At 54.0% G+C, this 25,070-nt stretch overlaps 1 protein-coding gene across 2 annotated transcripts; it reads right to left on the bottom strand.

The window, feature by feature from the left end:
• Window positions 1-1,635: 1,635 nt before the first annotated feature.
• On the bottom strand, window positions 1,636-22,845 carry SREBF1 (sterol regulatory element binding transcription factor 1). 2 transcript variants are annotated; one of them, XM_006875542.1, is made up of 21 exons: window positions 22,751-22,845; window positions 15,268-15,277; window positions 12,300-12,378; window positions 9,340-9,780; window positions 8,806-8,981; window positions 8,589-8,723; window positions 8,290-8,511; window positions 6,612-6,726; window positions 6,088-6,352; window positions 5,777-5,946; window positions 5,470-5,648; window positions 4,971-5,232; window positions 4,727-4,893; window positions 4,452-4,620; window positions 3,624-3,732; window positions 3,328-3,425; window positions 3,068-3,200; window positions 2,802-2,967; window positions 2,296-2,496; window positions 2,103-2,214; window positions 1,636-1,865 (listed from the first exon to the last, which is right to left on the bottom strand). In XM_006875542.1, exons 1-21 carry the CDS (start codon window positions 22,843-22,845, stop codon window positions 1,636-1,638), a joined length of 3,534 nt encoding a protein of 1,177 aa, XP_006875604.1. The 2 variants fall into 2 exon arrangements, with proteins under 2 accessions (XP_006875604.1, XP_006875605.1); XM_006875543.1 differs by lacking the exons at window positions 12,300-12,378; window positions 15,268-15,277 and having other exon boundaries at window positions 22,755-22,845.
• Between the last annotated feature and the right edge of the window lie 2,225 nt (window positions 22,846-25,070).

The raw sequence follows: 25,070 nt of genomic DNA, 5'->3' as shown, positions 1-25,070 counted from the left end.
AGAGCACTAGACCCACTGGGGTGGGGACTAGAGCCTCTGGAACAAACTAACCGAGTGCACCTTATGCACCCAGACAGCCTTTGCCCAAGCTTTCTTGTGGTTTGGGCAGGCCCCGGGGAGTCAGGCACCCATGCTCAGAGGATGCCAGCTTTTACATGGGGCTGGACTGGGCTACCCATATGGCTTCTTCTGTTTGTCCTTTTCCCAGTCCTCCACCCCACCCCTGGAGCCCAGTCTAGGAGTGCAAAAGGAGAGGAGCTGCTGCCAGAATTCACCTTTGGCTGATGGGCCCTAGTCTTCTGCACGACCAATGTCTACAGCGCCCGCAGCACGGGAGCAGGGACAGCACAATCTGTGTCAACCTGTGTACCCCTCTATATATATGTTACATAGAATGTATATATGTTGGGAACATGCTCGCTTCTCCCGTGTGCGTCGTGTGCCCTGCAGCACAGAGCCTAACCCAGGCCCTTGCTGGGAATGGGGCTACCAAGATGCCCCTTCCCTACACAGCCACCAAGAGCCTGGGCCAGCCCCTGCCAGTCCGTCCGCCTGTCCATCTGTGTCCTCAGTTCTGTCCATGCTTCAATAGGCCTGATGCAGCTCCCAGAGCGGGCTGCCCTAGCGACTTCTTGTATATAGGACTGTAAAATGGTAAACGTGTGTATTATATCTGGCCTCGTTATATAGTGTATATATATGTATACATATACATATATATAATATATATGAAGACTGTAAATGTTAAGACGACTAGTGTTCTTATTAGTATATTGCTTCACACTGAAGATTGTGTGTATCGAGCTGTTTCTAAAAGATGTTTATTTTCCTTAAGAGTAAAAAAACAGTCATTGCATTCAGAAAAAAAAAGTCAATAAAGATACAACAATTGTTTTGGAAGTCTGCAGCCTATATCCCATGGCTTCTGCCCAGACTCCCCGGGAAGAGCGGCCAGGCTTTAGTTGGGAATGGTGCAGAGGGAGGAAGGGGCTCAAAGGGGGTCCCCATGGCTGTTCCTGGTGGAGCATGTGTACTCAGGGTATGAAGAGAAGACTAAAGGCATGGGTGGGGAGAAACAAAAGTGACAGAAAGGGAGACCCAGGGCAGGATCTCAGTAACGCCACAGGGCCCTGCCATTCTCCTCATGCTGCGGAAGGCATTGTCTAAAGGGCCCCTACTGCTAGGCATGCCTGTCAGCAGAAGCACATACTCCAAAGTCAAATTAGGAATAAGTTTTTTATTCTCTGTACAAAACTTTTCAATCTATGAAAATAAAGTCTGCAAAGGACCAAGTAGCACGTGAGCCCCCATGGCCAGAAGGCGGACACACCCGGATGTACACTATGTACAAGTCTTCCCTGGGTTGCAGGGGATAGCAAAGGAAAAGCCATTCCAAGGCCTGCGAGCCACAGGGCAACCCCTACAGTGGCCACCAGAGGTCAGCACATTCCTGCTGTTGTTTGTCCAGTTGGGGAGCAGTGGAGTGGTGGGGTCTGCCCACATGGGCCTGGGAGGGGTGGGGGACGCAGAGATGGAAGATCACAAGGCCCAGTGCAGCATGAAGAAAAGCGCTGATGATAATCCGAGTCTTGGAGCTGTCTTTGCGGCTCCGGCAGGGGCACCACCACAGGGCCACTAGCTGGAGGTGACAGTGGTCCCGCCGCCCAAGCGCAGGAGCATCTGCTGACAGTCATGCAGCAGCCGGCGGTCACCAAGCTTCTCGAGCGTGCGGGCCGCCTCAGCGAGCATGCCCACGCGCTGCCCGGGAGCTGACAGGAAGCCGGGTGGCAGGTAGCAGGAGGCCAACAGCAGGGCTTCAGCGTGCTCCCGCCTCGTAGGCCGTGGCTCCAGGTCTGTCGCTGCGCCTGCACACAAGGGCTGTGTCAGTCAGTTTGGGGTGGAGAGTACCCGCGGGGTGGCCAGCAAGGGCATGGTCCTGGCCCCTCTTCCCAGACTGCCTTAGGCCCCAGGGCCTGCCTGCTTAAAGATAGGCAGCTGTGTGGCCCATAGATGTTGGTTGTCTATCCGCAATCTTTCAGTAAGATCCTCCTGTCTCAGCACTCCAGGTGGGAGTCCCCATACCTCTCTGGTGGCACACTCACCTCCTTTGCCCCCCAGGCCTGCCCGCCGTCGCAGACTGCGGTCCAGGAGCTGGTGAGTGCGCGTGGGGCTGGCCCCTGCCATCAGCCGGGCTGTGGCCTCATGCAGGAACACCTGCAGGGGCAGTGTCAAGGCTATGGTGATGGCTGCCATAGCTCCTCCCACCCTTCACCAGGCCAGGGTTCCTGCACTCACGCGCCGCATGGCTGGCCGGAAGTTCTGTGCCAGTCTCCGCAGATTGCTCAGGTCCTGCTGGAAGCCACGTAGCTCCAAGGCAGAGGCCTGGGGTCCACCGCCTCTCCCCGGGGAGGCCTGTGCTGGAGCTGGTGGCTGTTGCTGTCGCCACAGGCATGTGCGTGCCACAAGGAGCAGATCACACAGGAGCAGATGGACAGCCTGTGGGGGGTGGGCAGAGCAGGGTCAGGAGGGCCCAGCTTGGAGCACAGCAGTGTGGAAGTGTACACATGCAGTGTAAGAGCAATGCACCATGGGACACCTGCCATCTGTAACCTGCAGGTGGGGACACTGAGGCCACGCGGCAGCAGCAGCAGCCCCAGTCTGAACCTATGGCCCAAGCCTTAGCCAAAAAAGCAAGATCAGCCAGATCCTCAGACCTGTAGAGCTTGGGTTACTCTATAACCTTTGGCCCCTGAAAAGGTCACACCCCTCAGGCCTGCCAGGCCTCCAGCACCACTCCTTACCTTGTCAATGGAGCTGCCAGCTGGCATGGTGTCCAGGCTGTCTCGCAAGTACCCACTAGCCTTCTCACAGAAGGCCAGACTGGCTGGCCCCGACTCTGCCTTACTGTGACTCAGCAGGGCCCGAGCAGCCTTGAAAGCATGCAGGGCTGCCCTGGGTAGGGCTCTCCTGTGGGTCAGGAGAGGAGGGATGGTCAGCCTGAGTCCCAAGCCCTCAGTGTCTCCCCCCCCACTGCCCAGGGGAAAACGGGGCAGCTCATAGCACTCACTCGGATTCCTGTAGGACTCGAGGCAGACGTTCCACCAGTGGGCTCAGCCGCTCAGCTGCCTCCTCGTCCCGCCGCAACCAATGGATCGCCACAGCAACCAATGCAGCCCACCACTTGGCCACAGGGTCAGTGCCTGCCGAGGAGGGAGGCTCTCGAGGGAGGCCCCACTCAGGCCAGCCCCCCACCACCACCACCACCATCACCAAGTCCCAAGCCCTCAGCGATATGGCACTGCTGAGGAGGAGGGGCTATAGGCTCACCAGGGCTGGCCTCGCTGGGGCTAATGGACAGGCTGCAAGCGGGAGACACAACGGCGTCCGAACAGCTGTTAAGCAGCTGCAGGTACCCAAGGGCATCCCTGTGGCAGGAGAGGGCTGGCTGTGAAGACTGGTGGTAGGGATCTCTCCCCCTCTCCCTTCTCTTGCCTGATGGTGGGGAAACTGAGCCGTGAAGAGGATACACGGGGAGGAGGCAGTGGCAGGACCTAGGTCACCTGCACAGGCCTCTGGATGCTGTCACTCCTAGACTCCAGGTGGAGGGGGTCAGGGATACTCACTGGTCCCCATCAGCTAATGCAGGGCCAGGACTGGGCTGGGCCACACAGTTCAGGGCTCGCTCCAGGAGATGTTCACGGAACAGTTGAGTCACCTGGGCCAGGGGGTCCACTGGAGGTGAAGAGGAAAGGTGAAGGTGAGGGTTACACATAGCAGACCATCTGTGCCTGCTTCCATAGGGACATACCCAGGCTTTCTCCCGGGCACATGGGCAGCTTGACCCACACTACAAAGTACCACAGGGCAAGGCCAATGGCAGGAGTTGGTGGATAGATGGCTACTTCTCTACTCATACAGAAGACCACTGAGGTGCTTGGGTCTCTCCGGAGGTCGCTGTGGGCCTGAGTCCTGGTCCTTCCTCTTCCACGGTCTAGTCTATGGCTCCCCTTTCGAGTCTCACTTCCTCACTCTACCACTTCCCAAATAGACAAATGCCCTCCAACCCTTGTCAGGGTTCGCTTCCATGTACCCCAGCAGGGCCCTCTCCCTGCAACCCCTTTAGCTGTAATAGAGGGGGCAGGATGAGGGATGGGGGTGAAAGGATGAAAATGAAGGTTAAGGGAGAGATGAGAACAAGAAATGAGGGCAGAGAACAAGAGATGGGGGCAAGGTGTGGGACAAACAACAAGGAAGAGGGTCAAGAACAGAAACGGATGCAGACAAGGGCAGGGCTGAAAGACAGGGATGGGAACAAGAGATGAAAATAAGCAATGGGACACAGGGAGGGACATGAGAGAGAGAGAATGAGGAACAAAAGATGGGGCAAATTGCGGGGAGGAAGGCCAAGAAATGAAGGATATGGGGGACAAGGGATGGGAATGAGAGCACACCTGGGTTCCCAGCCAAGCTATACAGGCTCTCCCTCTGCGTGCTGTGCACAGCCCAGTCCCCATCCACAAAGAAACGGTGGCCCACAGGATGGCAAAGCCACTGCATGGCGAGAGGCACGGAGCCACTGTGAGCCAGGCAGGCCTGCCGGGCGCTGCTCAAGAAGAAGCCCTGTGGAGGAAAGGAGCTGAGCTGTCACACTGGACCCAGGCCTCAAACCCAGACCCCTCCGCCTCAGTCATAGTGTCCTTGTCCTGGGCAGCCCATGCCCACTCACAGTTAGGAAATGTAAGGACCGAGGGAAACTGGTCTTGACCCTCAGGGCAGCTGCCACATAGATCTCGGCCAGCGTTGCCACGGATACCGAGTCACCCGCACATTCGGCCAGGTTCAGGGCGCCTAGTGCCAGGTTGATGGCAGTAAGGTGTCCACCAACGTATTTCCCTAGAAACAAGCAGGAACCTGAGTCAGAGTAGGGCAGAGGGTGGGGGACCCTAACCCTGCTCCACACCCAGCCATACCCATGGTGTGCAGCTGGTGGAGTTGATGGTAGGCCAGGGCGGCATCCCGGGCGCTGGCACATGCATCTGCCTGCAAGGAGCCACCATTTCGCAGGCCACCTGCCCGGCTGGCCAGCCAGCGGCCCACCCAGAGATGTTGCAGCAGGTGTCTTATGAGGTTCCAGAGCAGGCTACAAGCCAGGTCCAGGTGGGAGGTGGGTAGGGGCCTGCCCAGCACCCGGAGGGCTAACCACAGCTGCTGGGAAGCCTGGACAAAGTCCCCCTGGGAATGTAAGTTTGTTGGGTAAGAGGGTGTCCTTGAGGACACAGCCTATCTCTGCAGGTCCCTTGGCCTTGGTCTACCAGCAAGGCTCTGGCATGCTGGAGACCAGAGGAGCAGACAAGGATGGGGAGAAAAGGGCAGACAGCTGAGGACCAGGAGTGACTCCCTCATTTCCCAGTGCTGGAGCCTGGTGTCCCTTGGGCCCTCCCTGCCTGCTGTCCCAGGGCAAGCCCTCACCCGGGCTAGGTCCATGTCGGCCTGCTTGCGGTGCCTCCAGAAGTGTACAGCGGGGCCTGAGTGCGGTCGTGTGACTGGCTCACCGTAGACAAAAAGCAGTGCTAAGAAGCCTAGCACCAGTAGCCCATTAATCAGCCAGACGAGTGTGGGCAGCAGCCACTGGGCCCAGCCAAAGCTGTCTGGGGGCAGAGGACAGAGCTGCAGGCACAGCTCCCAGGGACTGCAAAGCCCCAAGCCTGAGGCCTGGAGTCTAACCACAAGAGTATCCACCTCTCTCCCAAAGATGCCCAGGATAGCTGGTACCTACCTCTGGCCTCAGTGCCCAGCACATTGCGTCCAGAACCATGGTAGACACTGGTGGCATCCGGAGGGTCAGGGAGGCCCCGCCCACCCAGTAGGGAAGCCAAGGGGTTGCATGACAGACAGAGAAAGCCGAGGGCACACAGAGCCAGGCGGGAGCGGTCCAGCAGACCCCGGCTGCGGGGGGACGACGGTGCGAGCTTCCCCTGGAAGGTGAGGTCGTCAGGGCAGGTGAGGGCTTGGGGCTGGGGAGGGACCTCAGGACTTCTCTCAAGAGGGAGGTGGGACAGACCTTGTCAAGGTGACCTGACCCAGCACTGGTGTTCAGAGGGGATCTTTGGAGGAGGACAGGGCTCAGTGCCACGGGGCCCCACCTGGCTGTCCTCCAAGACCAGGTTGTCGGACTCTGAGTCACTGCCACCACCACTGCCCCTGCTACCAAGGGTCAGTGGGCTGCTTTGGGAGGGTGAGCCGGCATCCGAGGGCGGTGGAGTCAGTATGTCCAGCACTTCTGGCTTTACGCCTTCCATGGGCACATCTGTACTTCCCCCGACACATGTGGACACCAAATCTTTCAGAGATTCTGTAGACGGGCAAAGAGCAGGGCTGCAAGTGAAGACAGGTACCCCACCCTACCAGAATCAGCTGCTGGCCCTGAGTGGAGAAGGCTGGGAGGTAGCTTAACCCCTAAGGTGCTAGAAGCTGGGGTAGAGGCCACTTTAGTGCCAGAGGAAGGCCAGAATTAGAAAGAGGCAAAGGATGAGAGTGAGGGCGGGGCCTGCGCTAGGGGCGGGGCCAGGAATGGCGCCTGGTCAGGGGTAGGAGCCTAGGCCAGAACTCACTGCTCTTGTGGGCAGCAGTCCGCAGACTCAGATTTTCCTGCTTGAGTTTCTGGTTGCTATGTTGTAGGAAGCGGATGTAGTCGATGGCCTTGCGCAAGACAGCTGATTTATTCAGCTGCAGCAGGTAGGAGGGAGAGAGTACAGGAGAGCGGGCTGCTTTAATAAGCAGCTGCCTCTGGGCCTTTGCTGTTCCCTTTACACGGGCTGCCTCTCCCTAGTCAGACCTACCTCCCAGGATGGCAGAAGAACTAATATGTAAGCTGCATGTAACAGTGCTTGACTAGCTGCTACTATTATTAACTTCTTGCCTCCTCTAGGCCTTTGCATAGATGAAAGTCAAAAAATATTGCTACCAAATCGTTGTTGGTATTAATTAGTGCCTTCGAGTTGGTTCTGACTCATAACGACCCCGTGTAGGGTTTCTGAGAAGTGGTTAGTGACTATGAACCGCCTACCTGCATTTCAAACTCGGCGGTTCAAACTGACCTTGCGGTGGAGTGCATTATCCTGATTACGAGTCGGGCTGCTAACCTCAATGTCAGCAGTTCGAAAGGTCAGCAGTTCGAAACTACCAGCCGTTCTGTGGGAGAAAGATGAGGCTTTCTGCTCCCGTAAAGATCTACAGTCTTGGAAACCCTGTGCAGGGTTACTATGAGACAGAACCGACTCCACGGTACTTAACAACAACAGGTTTATAAACTTCACAAGTGTTTCCATTTCTCTAACCACCCCTCCCCATCCCAAATAATTCTGTGCTCCCCAATTTACACCATTGTCAAAATGGCAGTTTGGGCATTCTTTAGGGACACAAAGTGAGCTCCTTCCAAATGTTCTTTCAGTTTGGGAAACAAAAAAGAAGTCTAAAGGGGCAAGATCAAGGCTGGAGAGTAGATGCGATCAGGTTTCCCAATGAAATTCTGGTAGAACCACCCTTACTATCCAGGAAAAATGAGCAGGTGCATTGTCGAGACCGAAAACAATTCCCAAGTGCAACTTTCCTGGGCTTATTCTCATGAATGCAGTTTTCAGGTTTCTTAGAACTTCCTTCTAAAAAGGTCCAGTCCTTTGAGAAAACTATTAAGATGACCCCTTTGGGATCCAAAACCCATCACCATCACCTTCCAAGCTGACCTGTATGCCTTGAACTGACCTGGCCCAGCAGATCCTGTCAAAGGCCACTGTTTTCATTGGCCCTTCTTTGTTGGAGCCCCAACAAGACTACGACAAGTAAGTTTCTGCGAAGCTGTCCGCAGTCATCCACTCAGCACAGAGGCATGTTTAAACATGTTTTGTCTCAAATAAACTCATGCATGCATGAACGGGTACCCTAGTAGCAATACTTTTCAACTTAGTGAAGCCTTCTCTGACCACTCCCCCACCCATAGCCAATGGAGACCTGCCACCTCTCACATCCTTTCTCTGCCATTTCCCTCTGTATCTGGTGTCCTCAAACACTGAGGGCCCCCACGCCCCACTGAGATCACAGCTCCCTGAGGGTGGAATCTGTGCCTCTCTCACTTACTGCTGTGTCTCTGCAGCTTAGAGCAGTCCCTGGTGACCAGGAGATTCTCTATCAAGTTTACTTGGGGCACTGAACCCAAGTCTGTCTGGGCTATAGACCCCGAAGCCCCACCCACCCCAGTCACCTGGCTGTACCCTGCCAGGCCCTCACCCGCACCTTCGCCTCAGTGCCCACAACCAGGTCCTTGAGCTCTATGATCTTATCATTGATGGAAGAGCGATAGCGCTTCTCGATGGCATTGTGGGCTGTGCGCTTCTCACCACGGCTCTGGGCCACACCAGGAGCCTTGCCACTGGCTGCCAGGCGGTTGATGGGCAGCTTGTCCGTGTCCATGACCAGTGGCAATGTGGCCAGGATGGTCCCACTGCTCACCAGGGTCTACAGGCAGCAGCATGGTTATCAGGCAGTGTATGTGTGTATGGGCCCCACACCCCTCCAGCTGCCCAACTGCCTACCTGCAAGGGCCCGGTCTGCATGGCGGCACTGGGGGCCAGCGAGGCAATGCCTGCCGTCTTCACAGTGGCTCCGTCTGTCTTCATGGTTGTCAGAAGCAGTGAGTCAGCCTTGATGAAGTGAGGTTGAAGCAGGACCTGGGGGTGGGAGGCAGGCAGGAGCCATGTGTCTGGGCCTGGGGCAAGCTCCTCTCCCCAACACCAGACCAGATCTGCTTACTGGGACCTGCTGGATCTGTGAGGCCACAGTGGTCGTTCTAGGGGCCGCTGTGGCTGTCAGAAGCTGCTGGGGAGCAGTACTCTGGACCTGGGTGTGCATGGAGCCAGGTGGTGCTCCTGGTAGGGAAGCCTGGGGTTGGCCAGTCAGCATCTGCTGGGAGCTCACTGAAGGGGTGCCTGCAGAGAGATGGGTGGAGCTGAAGGCAGAAGCAGCTGGAACCCACTTTAAAACTGCCCTTTGGGTCTCTCTCACCAGTGACTCTTCCTGGGAGCTGCCTGGGGCTCTGGGCCTATGCTCCAGACAAGCATTTGCATTCTTCTGGGCAGTGCTGATGTAGACAAGCCCTGGCAGAGTAGGATCAGTGCTTACCTGAAGGCCACCTGTATTGCAGTACTGCTCAGAGCAGGCCTTTTAAGTGGCAGAGTGGAGACCCAATCCTAAAATTTGGCAACTCCCTCCCCTCTATCCCAGCAGACCCTCTCCTCCTTCCTGGGCCCCTGGGAATCCACCTCCCTCCTCCCATCACCTCCTTACCTGTAGAGAAGTCTGCAGCAGGGCTGGAGTAGCCCACCACAGGGATCGAACTGCCTAGTGGCGGGGGTGGGGCCGGGCCCTGGAAGCTCTGGGCCAGCAGGGCCCCGGGCTGAGGTTTCGGGACAGGGGTCTGCAGGATGCTTAGTGGCACTGCCTCCTCCTTGATACCAGGACCAGGGGAGAATGCGGGCACAGATGGGTACATCTTCAATGGGGTGGGTGGAGTCTGGGAAGGAGACTGGGGTAGGGGTGCTGTAGCCTTGGAGCCCCCCAGGAGGCCTTCAAGTGGGGAGCCCAGCATGGCAGGCGGCAGGGACAAACTGCTGGGGGAGCTGGCATTGGAACTGGGCAGCTCTGTGCCCCCTGCCCCATCCCCAGCATAAGGGGTGTCAAACAGGCCCGGAAAGTCACTGTCCTGGTTGTTGATGAGTTGAAGCATGTCTGGGAAAGAGAAAGGACATGTGTGTGAGCTGGCACTGGGAGGGCTGGTCCCTGACAAGTACCACATCACACATTGCACATGCAGACCTGCATGTCCTTGTGCACACAGCCTACACTTGTGAGCACTGCCACCTGACACAAGACCACCCACACAAACAAGCCCACGCTCCTGGACCACAACCATTGCTCTGGCCTCTGAGTGATGGCTGGTGGGTGCTCAAGGTGCATCCCAAAGCCCTTGCAACAGCACTATGAGAATCACTAACCTGCTCTGCAGCTGGGACGGAGTAGAGTACGGGCACTACCAACTTGTCTGAACACCTGCTAACCCCTTCTGTCCACAGCACACACACACTCAGGCACTCAACCTAAATCATCCACCATGTGCCCATGCGCTGCTGCTCTAGGTCGTGAACACGACAAGAAAACGTCATTTTTTGGGGAGCTAGAGATGTTGTGGATACTAGTGAGTTTTCACTCCTGTCTTCAGGCAGCAGGCTCTTGAAAGTGTCCAGCTCTGAGCCTTCATACACAACACGCGCACACACACTGTGGGCTCCAAACCAGCCTCTAAGCGCTTGCTCAGGAGATGATAAATCCTTCTAACCAGCCTCTTGCCTGATCCATACTCCATCACTACCCCCAACCAGGACCATCTCTGTGAAGGAGTATAGCCACCAAGCCCAGGACAAAGGGCGTCCAGAAGCCCAGGTATAGCTTTGCCCTGGCCCCACTTGGGACCTTAGTTTCTCAATCTGTGAAATGGGAGCAAGCCTCACAGATCCCCTCCCATCAGGTCCTTGATGGGGGAGACAGATAGACAAGAGCTTCTGGCGGGAAGAGCCTTGGGCCAGGTAGTTTCTGTGCTCATCCCAAAGGGGGCAGGTGGGCACAAGACAGAGGCCCACATTCCACCACTGACCAGTCCTTCCAGGCCATCCTACAGTGTCCTCTGGACACAGAATTAGCCTGCTGAGACATGGACGAGCTCCCTCCAGTTTCCGATGGAGAAGCGAGGCTCAGTGAAAGACAGACTGGCTCAAGATCCTCCATGAACAGCCCCACTGTGAAGCCAGCACCCTACTACTCCCAGGGCAGCAGAGCAGTCCCCCAGAAGGACCCCACCTCAGAGTTAGGACACCTTCTGCCTTCCTGCATGCTGAGTGTGGCAAAGGCAAGAAAATGTAAAACAGGTTATGGCTCAGCCACTGAGAGCAAGGATTTAGACATGGAGGCCCAGTTGAGCCGTCACCCTCCAAAAGCGAGGCTCTAGAAAGGCAGTGTGACCTCAGAACATGATTTACAGACCTTATGTCTGACCCTGCCTGACCCAATGCCTGGACATTTGGCCACATGGAGCTGGAACCCACAGGGGCTTCAGACCAGTTTGTCTTTTCACCATCCTTCCCCACCCCCAAGGAACCCAGGGGCAAAGCTGACATCATCAACCCATTCCTCAGGGGTTCAGGCCAAGCTAGCTGCTGCTCACTCACAGCCAACCAGGGTATCTGTGTTTTCCAGGCACAAACCCTGTGGGATCCAACCTGGCTATTTGGGAATTCTGTCTCTCCTCTATCAAAGGGAGTGCAGCCTGTCCTTCTTTCCTCCTGGTACAGCCCGGGACCCTTCTCCCTTCACCCCAGCCTGGTCACAGCCCTCTCTTCCAGCTGGCAGCCTGCGGCCTGGAAGGCTCAGCCCAGCTCCCTCTAACCCACTCAGGGCAGCCACCCACTGGGTCAAAGGGATCTCTGCAGGGCCTACAACCCAGAAGCCCCTCCCCAGCCCCTGAGCTTCTAGCCCTGCCCACCCCCCCACCCCCCCTTTCAAGGTAGAGCAGAAGTCAGTTGCCTGTTCTACTGGACCTCAGTTGCTACATTTGTAAAACAGAAAAGATCTGACCCTTCTAAGGAGCTGCTAGTTTTGCCCACCTCCGTCCCTCTGACAGGTGTCTTGCAGGAGGAGTTCCTAAAAGCCTCAGCAGAGTTGCGGGCAGGGGATAATACCAGGCTCAGCCTCCCTGGGGTTCTCACTCAAATCCCTTCATAGCCCTCCAAGATTACACAGGTCAAAAGTGCTTTCAACTGAGGATGCCCCACTCAAGAGCCTGGCGCCATCAGTCGGCAAGAGGCCCTGTGAAAATGGGGAAACTGAGGCTCTAAAAGAAAAACTGGCTGAATCCAGGTCTGGAAACCAATGGGTTAGAGACCCCCAAAAGCAGGGCCACCAAACAGGTGCCCAGAGACACGGAAGGACAACTAGATCCCCTCCGCCCTGCTTCCTAGGGAGAAGAGTTTGGAGGAATGCTGTCTACTCCCTCCAACATCTCAGTGCTGATTCGGGTCTCTACATAGCCCTTCCCCTGGGCCAGACAGAGAACTGCTGGGATGGTGGGACGGTCCACAAGCCTCCTCCAGAGGCTCGATCTTAGGTCCAAGTTCCTTAACACCACCGTGGGAACCGAGATAGCACCACACAGCAGAGGTGGGGGATTGTAGCCTAGGGCGAGGGTCCTCAAATACCTTCGAATGTGCAGTCCATGGTTCCACGGCTCAGCCCGCGCCCACTTGGGGCGTCCAGGCGGCCCGCCCTGCCCCGACCCTAGCGAGCGCGCGGAGGACTCCACCTGTCAGCCCGCCCAAGGCTTTAAAGCCAGCGGACCTGCCCGGGACACGCCCCCCCCAGCCGCGGGCCGCGCATGGGGTGAGCGCGCGCGGCCAATCAGCGCCTCGTCACCGCAACCCTCCGGGCCCCGCCCCTAGCCCCGCCCTCAGACGGCGGCGGAGCTCTGGTTTCACCCCGGCACTGAATGAGGCCGGGGTTACTCGTGGGCGCTACCCCTTAACCCGCTCGGCGCCGGAGTTCGCTGGGGTTACTGGCGGTCATAGATTCCCCCAGCTCCAGCCCCATTGGTTCCTTCCATTGATACTGGCGTGGGGTGGGTACAGGGCGCGAAGTCAGGGAGGAGAAGGCTCTAGCAGGGAGATCACTGGTTCCCTGATATCGTAGTCTCTGTTGCTCTAAGCCTGCTTAACTCCTCTAGAAAACGGGACAGTCACGTTTCCCTTAGCGGTGAGTGGGAGCAGTAAGGAAGATAAGTACCCAAGGAACGTTGAACAAGGCCTAGGACCGCCTGGTGGTGACTCCCACTCCTAGGTCAACCCCACTCCTGGGGGAACTGATGGGCTAGGATCCAGGGGAAACCCCTAGCCCGCACCACACTTCCAGGTAGTCCTCAAACCCTGGTATCCTGACTCCCAGTACAGATGTCCTTTCTGGGGAGTGTGGCAGGGAGGAATGCTGAGCCTGAGATAGAATGAGGTCTACCCTTTACCAAAATATCTCACAGTCCCTCAGCACTCACCAAGGGCAGCCCACTCATTTATTTGCCCTAAGGTTTGGGGGTGCTGATTAGGGACCCAGTCCCTGACAAGGGTGAGGGAACTACAAAACACAGAGGCAGGGGATCTACTCTAACGTGGCAGGCTCTTGGGGCCTTTTGGAGGGCACCTGTATGAAGTAAAGGTCAGACACACACAAGGACTGAGCCTGGCCGGCAGCTCTGGCTGCACATTCTGGCTTTTGAGCAAGAGGCCTTCGCAGCCAAGCTGACAAGCATTGAGACAGAACTGGCTGTCCCTCTTCTGGGCTCCAGGCCCAGCCTCCAGAGAGAGGCTGAACCAGGGCAGTCAGGGGCTACAGGGGGCTGGGGTCCCGTCTGGTCCCGATTTCTCTCCCTTTCCAGGAGCCATTTTCACCTTACAGCTCCCAGACCTCACTTTCCCAGATGAGGTCCTCAGGCCCTCTCTTCAAAGGCCTGGGGAGGGATTCCAAGGACCACACAATTCTCAAGTACCTTAGCACCTTCACACACACTCCCCACCCCACCCCACCCCCACACAGAAAAGAAGCCCACTTTGGCCTCTCCTGTGGAATTTAAGGCAAGGCCGAAGCTTTGACCCACAAGAACTCTGATTTATGGCTGGATCCCAGGCCTCAGAATGTCCTAAACACAGACCACTAGCTACACTCTTTCATCATGGAGACTTTGTGGCCAGGAGCAGCAGGCTCTAGGGCACTCAAGTAAAGATGCAGACAGGAAGATGACTGGGGTCTCTAGGTACCAAGTATCATGAGGAGAAGCCTGCCTCCTCCAGAAATGGGGTGTGAGCACCTCCAGGCCCCCATCTCACTCCCTCAAATTTGGGTTCCCATTTCACTCTCTCTAGGGGCCAGATCTGCAGCCAACTTCCATAGGAGAATCTGGGTGCCAGGGCTGACTGTGGTGGAAACTGGTGCGCCAACCCTCACACACACATATACCCTGTGGGTGCAGCCTGAAGTCACACACAGAGTTGGGCCACCCTCTCCCCTGAGCCTGTGGGGAATGAGATCTAGGATAACAACTCTGCAAAACACAAATACTGCTCCTTCCCAGGGAGGCAAAATGAATAATCCAGAATGGGAAGGATAAGTGGAAACTGCCTGAAGTCTTCTTATCAGAGCTCCACAAGCCCTTGGCAGGGATTTTTATTTTGAAGGGGTATTAGTAGGTCCAGGGAGTTCTGGTGTGACGCTGTGAGCTAATAACGCACCAGACTGCAAAGTCGGTTTGAACTACGAGGTTGGTGGTTCAAGCTCACCGGCCGCTCCTTGGAAACCCTATACAGGGTGGCTATGGGTCAGAAGGGACTCGATGGCACATAGTAACAATAATAACGGTGGGTCCAGAGAGCAGCCTGGGGTGCCAAGCTTGGCCACAGCTGCAGTCCTGCATATTAAGGCCACTATCTCCTGAGTGATGACACCTTCTCACTGGGTTCTCAGCAAGATTCTAAAGCACCGCTGGTTCCTAGAGCACACTCTGCACTTGGGGAGAGAGCGGAGGCACAGGCTCAGACTTCAGTGGGTTTGTACTTGCAACGCCCAAATAGCAGTCTTTTTCCCTCTTCCTCCTCTTCTCTGCCCTGTCCTGATTCTATCAGGGTCCAACAGGAAACTTGAACCCCACCTCCCTCTCTCCCCTTCAAACCTCACTCTGAAGGCAGACTCAGGCAGGGCAGCCTTTAATTCCTATTTATTCAGTGCCAATGTCTTCAGGGCAGATTTGTTCCCTGAGGCCCCATGATCTTTTTTTTTTTTTTTCTTAAATGTTTTATTGTGAATTATGTGATAGTTTACATGGGAGAACATTAGTTTTACATTCATTCTATCGTATATCTTCTCATTGCCATGGTTACAATCCCCTTCATGCAATCCTTCCCCAGTGCCCCCCAGGTCCTCAGCACACTGTTGCTTTCTCTCTCTGGATCTAAAGTCTCCAGCTGCTCCATCGCTCCACGTCATCATCTCTGCCTCCGTTTCAGGCATCACTTTTTCTCTGGATAGGGTCCCGCTCTCTGCTCTTCTCCCTTGATGGTCCTAGGGGCCTCCACTCCTAGACTGAAAAGTTAATCACTCCCCTCCTTGCTATAAAACATCTACCTTTACATTTCCAACCCTCACAATCAGTCCTGATAACAATTATTCACTATTGTATCACAAGAGACCCGTCTGCATTTCATTGCATCAGCCCCGCCTAGACAGATTGAATACTACACACTGGAGATTCTACCTTCCTCCAGGCCCTCTGGATCTAGGTTCCCTCTTGAAAGCTTGTAAGCCAGTCACTTCTTGCCTTTGTAGCCCCCTGCTCCCCATTTTGGGTAGCCAATGTCCAAGTTGCCCATCCCTGTCTACTCTGTGTGTGGAGGGGGTGGGAATGATTCTTGCTGTAAGGACTTGTTCCCTCTTTTGAGCTGCTGCTTCCATAGGTGTAGGTCAAGTTCATCAAATTATATGAGAATACTTTTTTTTTTCCACTTCTTTTTACTTCTGGTTGAGCTCTGATCATCCAGTCATTGAAGCCAGGATAAGTGGGTATTATCTGCAAGTGTGGGTGTTCTTATGCATATGCCCTCTCTTCTTATCAGCTGGACTCTTCACTCTCCACTCTAGTCCTCTGTGTCTATGTCACTGACTCTGGGCCCAAGATTGCCCAGGTCCCAGGTCTTGCCAACCAGGTCTTCATCCGGGTTCACAGAAGTCTATTGAACGTTGTAGGGCTTAGCTCACCGCTTCATTGCTGTTTTTCCCTCACTTCCCCTTATCGGTGTCGAGCGTGGTCACCAATCAGAGCGTGTATTCCCATTGAGTCTTAGTCATGCCATGATCTTGCATGAGCCCAGTGCTGACCATCACAGAGTTGTGGAGGCCAACAGGGGTGTGCGGCCAAGAGGTCATGAACCCAGCTGTTAAAAGGCCTTGGATCGCCAACTCTGCTTGCCCACCTCCTGGGACAGAAAGCATACCAGCCTTACCCACAAAGCCTACAGTTTGCTAGCACTTTCTATTTCCAAAGTGTCTACTATGTGTCAGGCCTGTGCCAGGTGCTGGGTAAGCAGCTGAACAGCTCTGGAATTTCCCTCATGGAGCTTCTATCCCAGTGAGGAAGACCACACAGACAAGCATGGCTGTATGCAGCAATGAACACAGTGGAGAAGCTGAGGCAGAGGGAGCCAGGCAGGGCTCTGGGGACATGCTATCTGAATACAGCCCGAATGAAATGAGGGAGGGGTTCAGAAAAGGAGGAAGAGCCTTCAGGGTAGAAGGAACAGAAGGCACCAAGGCTCTGGCATGGAAGCAGCTTGGGGTGATGGAGGGGCAGTGTGGAGGTGTGTGTGGGGGATACCAGGAAGGTAGCTAAGGAGTTGGGATTCCACCTGGGGGGTCATTGCCTAAGCCAAGGACATTAAGACTGATTCTCCAGGGACTGGGCATGAAATTGTCCTGTGCAACAGAGACCACAACTCTGCACAAACTTTGAAAGAAGGTACACAGTGTCTGTTGGTTGGCACCATCACCACTCATGGACTCCCAAGATCACCACCTTAGGTGCTGATGAAGACCATGGAGCACGGATGGGGCAAGTACTTTGGGGAGCTGCAGATGTACCCAACTGCCTCCTTGGTAATGCAGGTTGGCTGGTTCTTGTGTCCTTGTTGGTCAAGGATGCAATGGGGCATGAGGCTGCCCTTTGTGTCACCTAGCTGCCCTGGGGATCACGTGTATGCTGGCTCCTCCTGGAATGACTGGGCACGAGTCCTCTGGCAGATGAGGAAACTAAGGCTCAGAGGAAAGCCATGGACCCAAGGTGCCCCATGTGCCAAGCTAGGGTCTGGGTCTGCAGACTCATATCCACACTATTCACACCTGGCTTTATCTGGCTCTGTTCCCTTTGCTGTCACTATTTCTTCCAGCTCAACCAATGTGTGTGGAAAGAAGTCGGGACGAGATGCCCAAAGTTCTGGAGGGCCCAACTCCAGCCCTGCTCCTCCCTGAGGCCTGCAGACCACTGCCCCTGGCCCACTCCCACCTGCCTCACCAGATCAGAAGCCAGGTCTCATCTGGAAGCGCTTCAAGTGAGGCCAAGGCTGCATCAGCTCCGGCACCTGGCCCAGGGCTCACACAGGGCACTACCAAGCTCAGCATGGTGGGGAACATAAGCCTCCAGCATCCCTGCTAGCCTCTGGCCATGTTTCTGAGGCTGTCCCTTCTGCAAGAAATACCCTTCCTCCATTCGCTGTGCACCTAACAAACTCTGATGTCACCTTCTCACAGGTCCTACACACCGGCTGACCCTACTGCCATCTATTAGGCTCAGCCGAGTATTCTGAATTATGCTGAGCCCATCCTGTAACCTGGAGATGCAGCAGATGGGTCAGAGGCGGTCAAACATCCTGGCCCAGGTATGGCCCCAGGCTCAGACAGAACGTTCCGAGCATGGAGCGGAGGTGCCTTTTTGGATAGTCTTCTGATGCCAGGTAAATACCCTCAGTGAAACTGTGCCCTTCTTTGTATAAATTAGGCCTCCCCTCCAGGCCTGTTGCCCTGCAGCCAATTTGAAACCTGCAATAGGGGTGCCAGTTCACAGGTGGCATGCTGACTCAGAGCTGCCAAGCTGGTCAAGACCCTCCTGCAAGGCATCCCATTTCCCCAGAGCACCACCAGCATTGGGTTTTATCATTTTTCTTTATTTCTGGTTGTTTCGCTTCACCTACCAGCTGTGTGACTGGAACAACAAAGATGCTCTGATTTGCATCTCCAAGGCTGTCCTGATGTATTCTGTGTGCAGTCAGCCATCAAGGGTTAGAAAACTCAGCAAGACTTGCTTCTTTCCTTCCCTAGCTGTCCCTACCCCCACCCCCCAACTCCTCAGCAGGGTCCTCACCCTTGCACCCTGAGAAACATCTACTGCGCTTAGATTCCCTGTTGCTTCCCCACAAACTTCCAGCTGTTCTCCAGTGGTGGCCCCTGGGCCTGAACCACTGTAGATGAACCCAGTCCTGACCATCACAGCAGATGATGTGTACTATACTGTACACCAAGGGGCCTCTAGCAATACAGTCTCTGCTCTTTCGTGGCAGATAAAGAGGGGGTAGTTTCTCCCCAGGAGTAAGAGAGGAGGTGGGATAGTTTCTAGCTGGCCTTGTCCAGGCCCACCTTGCTTTCCATTTTGGGACTCAGAACTTTGAATCATAGGCTAGAAAATTCTAGAAACTTCCAACACAGGCTTCTTGAATAATCACTAACAGTTACTGAGCTAAACATATCAGGTACCAGATGTTGACGCAGAGCTTCAAATTATGAGCCGCCACTACTAAGTGGCACTGACTGGGGACCAGCTGTGACCACCCCACGTACACACTCCACTTGAACTACTCCTTTGATCCCCAGAACCCCAAGATGCTGGTTCTATTTTGTTCCCACTTGTACTGATTACAGCCTGAAGGTCAGAGATGTTAAACAGTTTACCCAGGGTCATGAAGTAGGGTCTGGATGTGGAGACAGGAGCCCCTGCCCTCTGGCTGCAGGGAGAATGGGACCCCCAAGGCCTGGAGTGTGACTAGAAGAAGCAAAGCCTACAGTGGGGAGCTGGACAGTGGGGAGCAAGTTCCACGCAGGATGGGTCTCTCCATGTCACAAATGCACCTCCCACAGCCTGTAAGTCTCCCCTGCCATCCCCTCTCACCAGGACCCCAGCTAGATGCCTTTCTCAGGCTCTCCCTGCCCACCATAGCCATCTCTGTGGAGCCTTGTGGGACGTGGGACTTGCACACTGTGTGGACCCCGTCAGTCCCAGAGTTAGAGGGTGTATCGAGAGGTTAGAGGGTATAGCTCACAGGAGAGAAGGCCACAGTGCAACTTCCATCTGGGCGACCCAACCGCACCTGACAACAGTCCCAGGTCTCAATGCAGCAGTGACCCCTGCCTGGAGCCGACCCAATCACTAAGGATGTTTGTGTCTGGCTGAGTAACAGGCAAGAGGTAATTCCCAGCCATCTGCCTGAAAGTCTCCCTGGGACCCACTCCTAGCACCTTCCTCCCCGTCAAAGTCTTCTCAGTGGCACTAGGGCTGGATCCATGGCAGCTCAGAAAAGCAGGGAACCACCATTCATGGCCACACAGGTAGGGCTTTCTGTGGCACCATGGTAGGACAAGGGGTGGCAAGGGAAGTGAGTGTGCAGGCTGGACCCTAGGGCTTAAGGCCACTCAGAAATGAAGGATGGCACCTTCGAGTATTGGGGAGATATGGAAGTTTGGGGAGCTAGTGAGTTCTGTACCCAGAGCTGGGAATTGGGCAGTGACAAGTCTAGAATTATTTTTCCCAGGAGTGTCTGTGCTTGGTATGGCCAGGAGGAGTTCTGGAGACAGAGAACCTGGGGAGAGGAGTGGGTGGCATGTAGCCCCTCTGTGCCATCTCTATCAGAGAAAAGGCCTCTCCTGTGGTGACGATACGCACTTTGGGAAGGACCCCCCAGGCTGGGAGAGAGAAAGGGAATAGGGAGGGGGATCCAGGAGGGCATCATGGGAAAGTCATGCATGACTTTCTGGCAGTCACCAGGGTGAGGCAGACAAGGACAGATGTGGACGTGCTCCAGGCACCGTGTCACCAGACAGTCAGGCCCTGTCTCCTGGTGATACATGCGGCCCCTTCCCGATCACCCTGAGCTCCATCTGCAGTCACCTCTTCTGCAATTAGGAGTTTGTGAAAAGATTAGATACATTCAGCCTCAGATGGAGGTGGTGGTGGCTCTGGCTTAGTTACAGCCTGCAATGTGTGCAAGACTCTCTCCTCTGGAGTACTTACAAGGCAGAGGCCCTGAGCACACAGAGCAGACTGGACTCAAACCCAGGGCAATTTCCTGACCCACAGAGATAGGACTCAGGTGGCAGCTCTACCCCATGATATGACAGAGAGTTTGGCAGAGGCCTTTAGTTGGCTCTCCAGGGCCAGTCTCCAGTTTGATGACTCAGATGCCACTCTGGGTGGGGAGAAGGCAGTGGCTGACCATTTGCCCTCTGATCCCTTTGGGAGTCACTCACAGTATAACTTACAGAGAGCTACCTCCTACGTTCCCTGCTCAATTTGCTGTCCCTTTCCCTGCCCAGTCTTAGGATTGTACTGATTAAGAACTTGAATCCAGACTCCGTATGGCCTGGCTGTATGACAGTCTCCTCTGTAAGATGATTAACATCTATCTTCTTGGGGTTGTTGGAGGATTACAAAGATGGCAGCACAGGTCTAACATATAGTAAATGTTTAATAAATGTTACCTGCTTATGTTATGATCCTCCTCCTAAGCAGCCAGCAAGAACTTCTAAAACACACCCTGCTCAGACTGCCCCCTCTGGGGGGAGGTTCCCTACTGCCTCCTGGATCTCTAGCCTGGTGCCCCCATTCCTCACCCTGGACTCCTCCAAAGGTAGACCCAGCATCCCCCTCCCCAACCTGGTCCTGGGGCTGACTGAGGCTCTAACAGGTCTCTGCCTGGAGCTGGAAATGGAAGTTCATTGTGAACAGACAGGAGAGGTCTGTAAAACTGACGATAGTTACATACTTTGCATATTTACAAAAAATCCTTGAATTGTACACTTAAAACAGGCACATTCATGGGTACATTCATGGTAAGCAAATTATATTTTATGGTATGCAATTTATACCTCAATAAAATGATTTTCTTTTTTTAAAAGTAGATTGAAAGTGTGCAGCCATGCCAAACCATATATATTAGGGGCTTCAAAAAGTTCTGGGGAAATTTTCATTATCGTTCAATTCTATTTTTCCACAAACTTTTTGAAGCCTTCTCATACACATAAGGAACTAATCCCCCAAATAATTACTAGGGTTTATCTCTGGGTGGTGGGTTTAAGGAGAATTTTATTTTTTTTCTTTGCTCACCTGCATGGTCTAATTTTTCTACAACGAAAAGACTAATTGTGAAATTGGGGGAATAGTACACACAGCTTAAGTAAAACCCTCTTTTGCAGTGGGTAAACCTCCATGTCCTCCCAGTCCCCCACCCCCAGCAAACAGGGGTCCCCAGTGTCCAGGGGCCTCAATGTTTCCTCATCGCTTGGACAGCAAGGGCCTGAGGTGCTCCCCAGGGCCGGTATTTGAATCAGGGAAGATAACTGTTGTAAAACTTAGCTGATGAGAAATCTAGGCTGGTGTTGGTGGGATGCATTATCTCCAGTTCCACACTCCCAACTCCCGTATGGGGGCACTCTCATCCTTATTCTTTCAGACAGGAAAACTGAGGCCCAGAGGACCTGATTCAGGTCCCAGTTCTGACTCTCACGGCACACCCACTGGCACTACACTCAGGCCTGGAATGGCCTGAGTGAGGCCCAGGGAGCTCTGAGGTTCAGAGCAGTGCCGGCAGCCCCTCTTGCAGAGTCTGGGACAGGCTGCCACCAACCACTTGACCAGCTTTGAAAAACTTCTTCCATCAGGTTCCCTCCTTCTAAGCTCTTTCCTCCCATAGCACTAGAGCTGGGGTGGAAAACGTCAGATCCACGGGCAGTAATGTTGCTGTTGTTAAGTGCTTCTGACCCACAGCGACCCTGTCTATACAAGGAGCGGCTGGTGAGCTTGAACCGCCGACCTTGAGGTTCAAAGTGACTTTGCAGTCCAGCGCTTTAACCGACAGTGCCACCCGAGAACTCCGCGGGCCTATAAAACCCACAAAAATCATACCGCAGTTCCAGCTGTCACATTAGAGATGAGTTAAATGTTTGACCAAATATAGCAGGCTAAGTTTTAAGTTGATAATTTTGTATGGGTCCATGAATGATGTTATAAATTTTGGCAGAAAAAAGGTCACCACCCCTGCACTAGGGATAGGTCTAATCGGCAAGGCTGCAGTGTGGTAGGAGTGGGAGGCTCAGACTGTTAAACCCACAGACATGGCCACCCAGGTTATGTGAGGTTCTCAGCTTGCTCCTGGGCTCTTGGTCTCAGTATTCCCACTAGTCATTACAACTCGGCCCGTGTTCCTCAAAGTCCCACACAGCAATCTTGACGCAATAATATGCCAGAACAGTGCACAAACAACAGCCCCTGACCGGTGTACTTGCTGCCACTGGTATCCCCAAATTCAGTCATTCCTGCTCTTTTGATGGTTTTACCCCTCACCCCAACGTACAACTATTTATCTATTTACGGGTTTGCGTGCTTGTGCATCTCACCGGACCGAGAGCCAACCCAGTCCACCGAACCCTAGGGGAGGGGCGGGACCGGATGTGCGCCTGCGCAGGAGCTCTTGCGCCGCGCTGAACTCCTCGACCCAAGGGAATGACCACAAGTAACCCCGCGCTAACGTCACGGTCGGAGGTGGCGCTGTCCTGGCGATTCCGGATCTCAGCTCCCACCGCGGCCGCCCGGGCGGGGGGCGCGGGAACCTGGGCACCTGTGACACTAGAGTAACTTGGGCGCGATCCGGCGTGGGATCTCTGCGGCCCGGGGACACCGGAGAGGCTCGGCGGGGCCCGGAAACGCCAAGCGCACAGCCCAGAAACGCTGGGGACCCGCGCTGCCCACCGCCGTGCAGCCGGAGGGACGATTCTCCCGGCCCCTGCCCCTTGCTCCCACGCACCTTCGATGTCGGTCAACAGCGCAACGTCCAGCTCGCACGGCGCGGCTAGCGCCTGGTCCAAGGCCACCTCACTGAAGGGCGGCCCGTCCATGGCGCAGCGCCTCCTCCGGGCGGCCCACAGGCCCCCACGACCTCAGCGGCAGTCCGGCGCCCACGGAAAGGCCCTCGGACGCTGGACTCCGCTGGCGTCGGTGGTCAGTGGGCGGGCACGGCGGGGCGGAGCCGGGAGCCAAGGCCACGCCCATCACCGTCTAGGGCTCTGCCCCATCTGGGCAGAGCCGGGAACCCCAACTTCTGATCTGTGGGCCCGCCCCGATACACCCCCTCTTCCCCCTCAGGCCGGCCGCTCTCGCTCATTTACTCCAGCCTCAAAAAAGGGCAGTCAACTGTTTGGAAGCCCTGGCAGGTCACTACCCTTACCTGAGACTCAGTTTCTCCATCACCAAGTTAGGGAAGCCGAATGGAAGCCCCAGGACTCAAGGTCTACCTGTAACAGAAATACAAGTGGATAGCTTTAACAAGCAAATTTATTTTCTTACAGTTTAGGGATTACTAATCTCTGTCCTGGTGTGGCAATGTAGGGTGGACACTGGACTGCTGACCACAAGGTTCACGGTTCAAGCCCACCAAAGGCTCCTCAGAAACCCTACTCAGAGTCGCTATAAGTCAAAACCGACTCCACCTCAACAAGTAGTCGGAATTCAGGGGGCTGGTTCTAGGGGAAGTCTTTTTCTCTTTCTGTTTATGTCTGAGCTTCTGATCCTGGGCAGTTTTCTTGTAGCATGTTATCTCTTCCCCAATCTCTGCTTTACTTGTTTAATCTCTTTTATATCTCAGAAGAGATTGATTCAAAATACACCCTACACAAACCCTGCCTCATAACATAGCAAAGACAAGTCTTTCCCAAATGGGATTATAACAATAGGTATGTTGTTGAGTGCTGCTGTCAAGTGGAGTCTTAGTGAACCTGTATCGGGTTTCTGAGGCTCTTAAATCTTTTCCAGAGCAGAAAATCTGGAGAGTTTATCTCTGAAGGAGCCACTGGTGGGCTCAAACCATCGACCTAGTGGTTCTCAGTCCAGTGCTTATCCTACAGAACCATAAGCACTGTTGTTCCTGTTAGATGCCTTCAAGTTGGTTCAGACTCAAATCAACCTTATGCACAACACACTGAAACACTACCCCATCCTGTGCCATTCTCAAAATTGTTGCTTAAACCCTTTGCTGCTCTGCTTTGTCAATCCAGCTCACTAGAGGGGCCTTCCTTTTTTCCCTCAGACTGGCCACTTTATCAAGCATGATGTCCGTCTCAGGGTCTAGTTCCTCCTGATAATAAGTCTGAAGTATGAGAGACAAAGTCTTGCCATCCTGGTTTCTGCAGAGCATTCTGGCTGCACTTCTCCTGAGACAGATTTATTCTTCTGTTAGCCCATGGTACTTTTAATCTTATTCTACAGTACCATAACTCAAATGCACAGATTCTTCTACAATCTGCATTATCCAGTATCCAACATGCACATGTGGCAATTGAAAATGACCTGGCTTGAGTCAGGCACACTTTAGTTCTTAAACTTTGCTCCCTAGCATTTTAAAGAGGTCTTATGCAGCAGATTTGCCTAATTTAATAAGTCCTTTGATTTCTTGACTGCTGCTTCCATAAGTGTTGATTGTAAATCCAAGAAAATTGAAAAAATCGTGAACAGCTTTAATCTTTTCTCCAATTATCATGATTTTATTAGTGCAGTTTTGAGAATTTTTGTTTTATGTTGAGATGCAATCCATCCTGAAGGGCTGTAGTTTATTTGATGATTTCCACATTCTGTTGGTCACCTCTCTTTAGAATGGGCACAAATATGGATCTTTTTCCAATCACTTGACCAGATGAGTGTTCACCTCCAGAGCTGTATCAGTTTGTTGAAACATTTCCATGTGTATTCCACTAATTCCTGCACCAGTGCCTTTAGCTCTTTTACTTCCTCATTTCTTCCATGTGCTTTAGCTCTTTTGTGCTCAAGAGCAAATTTCAGTTACTTCTGACATCCATTTTGGTCTTTTCTTCTTTCCTATCTTTTTAATGACCTTTTGCTTTCTTTCTGTATTGATGCTATCCAACAATTCTTCTGGTCTTTAATCATTAGTGTCTAATGCACAAAATCTGTTTTTGAGATGATCTCTAAATTCAAGTGGGATATATTCAAGATCATACTTTGGCTCTCATGGAGTTGTTTTCACTTTTTTCAGCTTCAACCTGAACTGCTTATGAGCAATTGATGGTCTGTTTTGCAGTCTGACCCGGACTTGTTTTGGTTGATGATA

Source organism: Chrysochloris asiatica, unplaced genomic scaffold (assembly GCF_000296735.1).
Source record: "Chrysochloris asiatica unplaced genomic scaffold, ChrAsi1.0 scaffold00331, whole genome shotgun sequence".
In the NCBI taxonomy this organism is placed as follows: Eukaryota; Metazoa; Chordata; class Mammalia; order Afrosoricida; family Chrysochloridae; genus Chrysochloris; species Chrysochloris asiatica.
This window is presented reverse-complemented; position numbering and strand designations above follow the sequence as displayed.